The sequence below is a fragment of the Arachis stenosperma genome, chromosome 2 (assembly GCF_014773155.1).
Source record: "Arachis stenosperma cultivar V10309 chromosome 2, arast.V10309.gnm1.PFL2, whole genome shotgun sequence".
NCBI lineage: Eukaryota > Viridiplantae > Streptophyta > Magnoliopsida > Fabales > Fabaceae > Arachis > Arachis stenosperma.
In genome coordinates, this window is record NC_080378.1 from 114,153,139 (window position 1) to 114,161,412 (window position 8,274).

Genomic DNA, 8,274 nt, shown 5'->3' on the forward strand with positions numbered 1-8,274 from the left:
ATATTTTGTCCCATCAGTTTTTTTTAAGTAACACAGCTTTTCAGAATTCGTTACTAGCATCTATTTGTAGTATTCTTTTTCTTGTGCTAGGAATCTTTAAAGGAGGAGAATCTTGTGTTATTTTTTTTAGATTTTTGACAGCTGTGGTCTGTTCAAGTTTCTATGGTGTGGGTTTTTTTTTCAAAAATTTTGACAGTTAGCTGGTATATCTGATCACATTTGAGATAAAGTCTCTGATATAGTTTACAATTTCTAAGAATTGTTGAACCTGTTTGACGGTCATGTTTTCATCAGGAAAGTGGATCAATTCTTTAGCAATATAATATGATTTTCTGGTTGAAAAAATCCGTATTGAAAAACCATCTCGAGCGAGAAACTCAATTTTTGTTTGGGCAATAAAACTCTTTTTTTATGACGGCATGATTCCCTGATCTTCTATGATTTGAGTGAATTGGGCTAGAAGTGTCTTATGGATCTCATTATTTTTTTAGAACAGTAGGATGTCATCAATGTAAATTAGTATGACATATAAAATGGGCTTAAAGATCTTGATCATTATTTTTTGGAAGAGAGATGGGGTCACTTTGAGACCAAATGACATTATTGTTCACTGATATTGGGCTTCAAGAATACAGAAGGCTGTCTTGTATCTTTATTCAGGATGGAGTCCAATTGTCAAAATTCAGCTTTTAGATCAAACTTACGGAATATTTTTGCCTCACTTAACCTTTGTGTGATAACTGAAATTCTTGGTAAAAGAAATTTATCGCCTTGCTAAAAAATATTGAATAGCTTGTAATCAATAATAAGCCTCTTTTTTCCTTTGTTTTACTGAGCTCTTTTCTCAACATAAAAAGCTAGACATGTCCTATTAGAGTTGGTTGGTTCAATAAGTTCTTAGATAATTTAAAACTTAATTTGGTAAATTTTTTTAAAAAATAGTTTATAAAAGTTTATTTTTAAAAGTTAACTTTTCAAAAATTGTAATATCTATATTTAATAAAATAAATTAAAAATAGCTTTTATTAAGCACAAATAATAATAAGTGCATCTAATAAAAAAATTTTAAAATTTAAAAATACTATAATAGATATTAATATAAGAATTAAATTTATATATTAATTAATGTATAAGATTATATTAAATTTTTTTATTTTGATAAGCATAAGCCAACTTTAAAAAACTCTTTCTTAAATGCTTTAAAAAATATTCATAACTTTTAAAAGTTGTAAACACAAACACAAGTACAAGTATAGACATAAACACAACTTTTTAATTTACTAAACACAAAACAAAAGTACAAACACTTTTTCAAAAAACTTTAACAAATCAAACTTAAATAATATATGTATGTATTGAAGTAATATCAATAGCCACTCCCTAATTTTTGTTTAGATATTTATATAGTTATTAATTTTCATTTACTATAATTGAATTTTAATTATTTGCAATTAAATATATTAAATAATTATAAACTTTTCATAACATTTATCAGATAAAAAGTACCTGGCCTTTCTATCTAAAAATGTTTATTAAAAAGTATTTTAATACTTATTGAAAAATAATTTTTATGCATAAATTGCAAAAATTTAATTTTAATATATGTAAAGTAATTTTATATATAAATTTAATTACATAACACCATAGCGATAAAAATAATTACAGTTTAATAATATCAGTACATCAAAATTAACTTTTTATACTTAAAAAAATTATCTATATATCACATTCAAATAAGTTAATAACATCTAATTAGAGTAAAAGTATGTGTATACATAATTATATTATTACATTCCAAGACATACAAAAAGTATATAACTTTATTTTCACTTCAATACATACCATTCTTCCACTACTTCTAGTTGTGTTTCTTGAAAAAACACTTTTATTTTTACTTCTTCTCTTACATTTATTAACTTAGCTTAATCAAGCCCTAATCTTCTTAAGTACTATGATTTTATGGGAATAATTTGGAGAGGTTGGGCTTTGTGCAAGGTAATCCCAAAATTTTCAGACATATCAATATCCTTTGCCTCTAATTCATTTGGGAGTTTCCAATCATATCCATATAGAAGAGAAGCTAACACAATATGAACACTTCTAAAAGCTAATGGCAATCCAGGGCAAATTCTTCTTCCAGCTCCAAAAGGAATCAATTCAAAATCATTGCCTCTAAAATCAATATTACTCTCCAAGAATCTTTGAGGCATGAATTCATTTGGGTTTGTCCAAATACTTGAATCTCTTCCCATGCCCCATACATTGACCCAAACTTGTGCATTTTTAGGCACCATGAAACCACATAGTTCAATGTCCTCTTGTGGTGACTTATGTGGTAGTAGTAATGGAGCTGGTGGGTGCAAGCGAAACGTTTCTTTCACAACTGCTCTTAGAAAAGGAAGCTTTGAAATATGTGATTCTTCAATTTGTTGTTCTTTTCCAAGAACTTGATGAAGCTCTTCTCTTACTTTTTTTAATTCTTTTGGATTACGTACAAGTTCTGCCATTGCCCATTCTATCATACTGCTTGTTGTGTCTATTCCAGCATTAAATAAATCCTAGTATCACAAATATAAGATTCATTAGTAAAATCACAAAAAAGATTATTATGTATATAAATGTAAGTTTATTTGTACGTATAATTACTATAAAAATATATGTATTGTAATTTTGGACAATTGAGAAAGAAGAAGTTATTTTAAGAAAATGTAAAACATATTTTCATCATCATATGTAGAGCCATTATTCCATATATTATAGTGGAAAATAATTAATATCTCTTATTACTGTTATAAAAAGATAACTACTCTCATATAGATAATAATTGTATAAAAAATGCAGAATGAAAGTAAGAATGAATAATCAAATAATATATGGGTTCTATCAATTTTATCAAATATGTCAATACTCTATATTCTATGTACATGCATATTTATTCTCTATGTGAATACTATCCATTTAAAAAAAGTAATAAGGCTCCAAATAAATTCACCTTGATTTATCACGTACGAGGTAAATCTTGTGAGACAAAAGCTGTATATTCTATACCTATATGGCTATATATAATAAAGATTAAATTTTATTTGGTCTCCACTTTTTTAGTTATATATATATATATATATATATATATATATATATAGGTATATTCTATGTTTATATATAAAACTAAGATTTTTTAACATTTTTTATAATATATATATATATATATATATAAACTTAAAAAAGTACATAATTTTTTTGTCAAGGCAAAAAAATTGCACCTTTAGTTAGCTGCATGTGGACAATACAGCTCACCACTTTCATGTGTTTTGCAAAGTCAAAATAAAAAATGTAGAGAGGAGTGTTAGTTTGGGATAGCATGTTTTGTGATTTTTAATCATTAATTAGTTATTATTAATATTTTTAATAGTGTGAGATTATATCTAATATATAATCAGGGGTAAAGTTAGACTAACTATTTAGAGGGGGTAGTATTTAATAATTTATTAAAATTATTACTTGCTGTAAAGTAAAAGTAAGAAATTTGAGTGGATGAAGATATTGAGAGAAAAAAATTTATATTTTATTTTTTAAATAAAATAAACTATTAGACTAAGTCTAAAATTATTATACTTTGTTAATGTTATATAAAAATGCACTGATTTTTTTTATGAATGAAAGGAGGATTGAAAAAGTATACCCAAAAAAAAAGAGGGGGGACTGGAAAATAAAAAAAAATTGGGCTATGTCTATTATTTCTTTTTTTTTAACAAAAATAAAAAATTTGGGGGGCATTGCCCCCTTCCCATACGTGTAGCTTCGCCCTGTATATAATGGTGTTGGATTACTTACTTTTCTTTTACTGGTTAAGTATTGGCTAGATTTTAATAAAAGTGTTGCCTCTAAACTTTCTCAAATATAGAATTGAAATGATGTGAGGATAATTCAACTTTGAAAGTTAGCTCATATAGTGGGAAATGTTTTATGTTTAGAACTCCGCTAGGGAGACAATGAAAAATCTTGACAATATGTACAATGGATTTTGAATTTGGTCTAATATAAGGGGAAAAAAATTCAAACAGTTATTTTAAAAAATTAACCATCTCAATCCTAATTTACCAAAAGAATTTACCTAAACACCCTCTCTCCCTCCCCCCAAACCGTCTACTACCCCGCCCTCATCAATCATCCCACCTCTCCGGCGTTCACCGGCTATCGAACAACTATCCACGTACTTATTAAAATAATCAGCCAACTACCTAGTGAAATAACCATCCAGCATTTGTTAATTGTATATACTTAAACTAAATCAAACAAAATAACCATCCAAATAAAATAATCATCTACATACATAGTGAATTGAACACCCAACATCTAAATTTGTCCGTTCATGTATATATCTTGAAGACATAAAGGGAGCAAAATCCAAGAAAGCCAAGTTAGCTGAAAACCTCCGCAACACCATGAAACAAAACACTCGCCTTCTTAATATCTTCAATCTGATGCACCATATTCACTGGAGACAATCTACCGAATTCTAAATCATCGTACATGTGGCACTATCCCCTCCTGTTGTATGTCGCAGATGAAGACGCTGGGACAGTAAAATCTGCCGGCTGCCGTGGGCTGTATGACCACCGCGTTGGTGGGCTGCGCGATGGACACAATGTGCGCGAAGTGGGTGTCTTCGTCAAACATTCTCGGACAACTGGGCGGCGTCAGGTTGCGTTCTGGGCGGCGGACGGTGGTGATCTTCGCGGCATCAGTGCGAAGAGAGTGGAAGAGATTGTCGGAGAAGAAGAAACTACAGCACATTCTTCGCACATGTAAAATGGAGAAATATGTAACTTTTCCATAAACAAATTCTTATTTTTTTTTTAAATTTAAAATTAAAAATTACTAGGAATTAATTAAATTAATTATTAATTGATTATAATTTTAATTTAACTCTTATTGTACACATTTTATATTAAACTCATTGTCTCTGTATACTTTCTCTTATGTTTATGTGAAGTATAAATATTTTATACTAAAGTCATTGTCTCTTTATATTTTCTCTTATATTTATGTAAAGTTATGTTTATGTGGAGTATAAATATTTGTAGATATATAAGTTATTTAACAATACTAAATTTGATAATAAGTTTTTAATATTATATTAGAATTGAGATTGAGTGAGTGAACTTCAAATACTAATTCCTTGAATAAAAAATGTCTCACACTTATAAATTTTTTTACAGACTTTATCTTTAGGCTAATTCTATGGTGCCTGTAATTTTGGTGTCGAAATTGTCGAAGTTACTTTTTATGATAAATTTTAAATATTAAAAAATTGTTTACTTTTATATTTTTTAATTTAAATATTAAATTTTATCTTATTTTAATAAGTTAGGCAAATATATATAGACACCATAGCATGCACCTTATCTTTAATAGGTGTGCAACTTGTATAATATATACTTCGAATTCAAAATTTTGAGTTCAAATTTTATTATTATGACAAATACCATAAATATAGTACCCTTATTATTTTTGTTGATAATATAAATCTGTATATTATCTTCTCAAAATAATATAAGATATGAACATATAGCATTATTGTTAAATACTTTTTCTCTTTGTTTATGAGAATTGACTATATGTATGATATGTAAAATATGTGCCAATTTATTAATTGTCTATTATTGAATAAAATAAATATTTTGCTTAATATATAATAAATTATATATGAATAATCAACACATATTTTATGTTATTCAATGTCCAAATGAACAAAACTGTTTTAGTTAATCATGATACTAACCATTAATAAATGCAGCACTTGAGATTGGCTCAATTCTGAATTATCTTCCAACATGAGATCTACCATGGAATCTAGCAAGTCTTTTCTTCCATTTGATTCTCCTTCCAAACCTCTCCTTTGCACTCTTTCTTCTACAAGCCCATCAAAAAAGTTAATTAACTTTTTGAAATACCTTTTCATTCTTCCACGTGTACCTTGTGGATCAAGCATCCTCAACATTGGAAAGAAGTCCACAACATTAGGCCTTCCAATTTCTTCCATAATGCCCCAAACGATGTCCTTGAACTCTTGAGACTTGAAGGAATCGTAATGAGCCAAATCTATGGAGAAGAAAGTGTTTGATATGAAATTAAGTACCGTTATAAAAGCCGCATTACTCATATCTAAAGATTCGCCTTTTTCACTTTTTTCTTTCACAAAATCCAACAGTTCTTGAACTTTCTTTTGACGAAGAACTTGCGTAGAATCAAGCTTTTGAATTGAGAACAAATTGTCCGCGCAAATTCTCCTAAGATTCCTCCACTTCTTTCTTAATGGCAACCATATCACCGAAACTTTATGGTGATCCAACGCCGTAAGAGTATCCGGAGTTTGCCTGTCACAGAAGGTTTTATCATGTTTATGAAGCACTTCTTTGGCTAATTGTGGAGATGAAATAACTATGGTGGTTATGTTACCAAGCTTAAGAGTAATTATTGGTCCATAAATTTGAGAAAGCCTAGAAAGTGATAGATGAGGGTGGGTACCAAGTTCTAAAATGTTTCCTATGATTGGAAAAGGCTTAGGCCCTGGTGGAAGTTTATTTTTGGGTGTTTTCATTGCTAAGTTGGAGAATAGAAGATGAATACATGCTAACACAAAAGAAATAAGCAAAAGAAGTTCAAGATACTCCATGCTTATTATTATTGGCCTCAAAACTTTATGATCTTGAGTTAATATATAGTTTCTTTATATTTGATGTGGGAACATATATGTATCATCTAACCAGTAAGTAGTACTTATCCAGTTATCCTAACCAAATCCAAGATATATTTTTGTTGTGGTGATAATCATAATTTTTTAAAATAAAATATTTAAAGTTGTTTTCCCTTTTAAAAAACGTTGTCTGATATTCAACAACTTTTAATTTGTCTTTATTATTTGCCAGAGAAATCATGTTGTTTATGACTATTACTTGTCCAATTCATTGTACATGTACTTGCTGAAAGTAACGTGCACATGTAATTCATGTAAACTAGTTAAACAAGGTTTTGAAAATGAAACCGATTGTTAAAAGGTAGAAATTTAGATGCAGTCGACTTCACGTGAAATTGATAGTTGAGAGTCGTTAGATGAAAATTTAGTCAAATCAGTCAAACCATCTAACGACTCTCATCTATCAACTTCAGGTAAAATCGACTGTATCTGGTTTCCACCGTTAACCACTAAAGAATTGGACTTATTATTCGACCTAACAATTAGTTCTTTTTATCAATATTTTTATTAGTTCCTTAACAGATTTTTTATCTGAATTGGTCGTAGTTTGATAGTCAATTCCCAATCAACTTAGATGAACTAACTAATAATCATGCTAACTAGAGTAGTGTAATAACCACCAACTCAATTAATCGATTTAGTATTTTTAAAATTAAAAGAAGCACTCAAAATATATCTTTTTCGTTAGAAATTAAAGTTATGTTTGTTTTCTAAAATTGGAACTAAGACGAAAGAATTGAGATTGAATATTATTTTTGGTGACCAGTGACTAGAATTAAAATTTCAGTCATTTAATAATTTCAATACCTCGAAAAAATAGAGATTCGGAAGGCTAAAATTTCTAAGGACAAAGAAACTAAAATTTTAATAATATTTTTTTCTAAAAATACTCTCATTTACCTTTTTAAATTTTAAATTTATCCTTTGTCTCTATATTTATTTTAAACCAAACATGATATTGAGACATAATTACACCAAATACAATACAAAAATTTAATTTAATTTCAATCTTTTAGCCTGTATTTTTCAATATCTGTCTCTCAATCTCAATCTCAATCTCCCTTGCAAACATAGTCTAAGAGAATAGCTACTTACAACAATATGATATGTAACCATTATCAAGGATAAAGGCTAAGAATAGCATGTGGTTAAGAGTAGTTATAGCTGTTAGGACCAATTAGGAAATGCTGTTATATCAGTGTAGTATATAAGGGATATAGAGATATGATAGACATGTATGCTTTTCATTTCATAGAATCAATATATAATATCCTCTCTCTCACTCTGCTTCTTGTTCTTATTGCACAAACCACAATCTCACCAAGCACAATCACAACCTGTTGAACCATGACATTGACAATTTTTTGGGAAGGATTTCTCTTATAATTTTCACTAAACATTTTCTTTTTCTGAAATTTCGTAAATGATGAATCCACTACTATATATACAACAATAAGATAAAATGAGTGCAAACTTATTAATATATATCTCATGATTAAAACTAATCTTGAATATGG

General features: G+C 28.4%; 1 protein-coding gene across 1 annotated transcript; it reads right to left on the bottom strand.

The window, feature by feature from the left end:
• Positions 1-1,728: 1,728 nt before the first annotated feature.
• LOC130962268 (cytochrome P450 76T24-like) lies at positions 1,729-6,758 on the bottom strand. Its single transcript, XM_057888435.1, has 2 exons — positions 5,783-6,758; positions 1,729-2,558 (listed from the first exon to the last, which is right to left on the bottom strand). Exons 1-2 carry the CDS (start codon positions 6,674-6,676, stop codon positions 1,950-1,952), a joined length of 1,503 nt encoding a protein of 500 aa, XP_057744418.1. The 5' UTR covers positions 6,677-6,758; the 3' UTR covers positions 1,729-1,949.
• Positions 6,759-8,274: the final 1,516 nt, after the last annotated feature.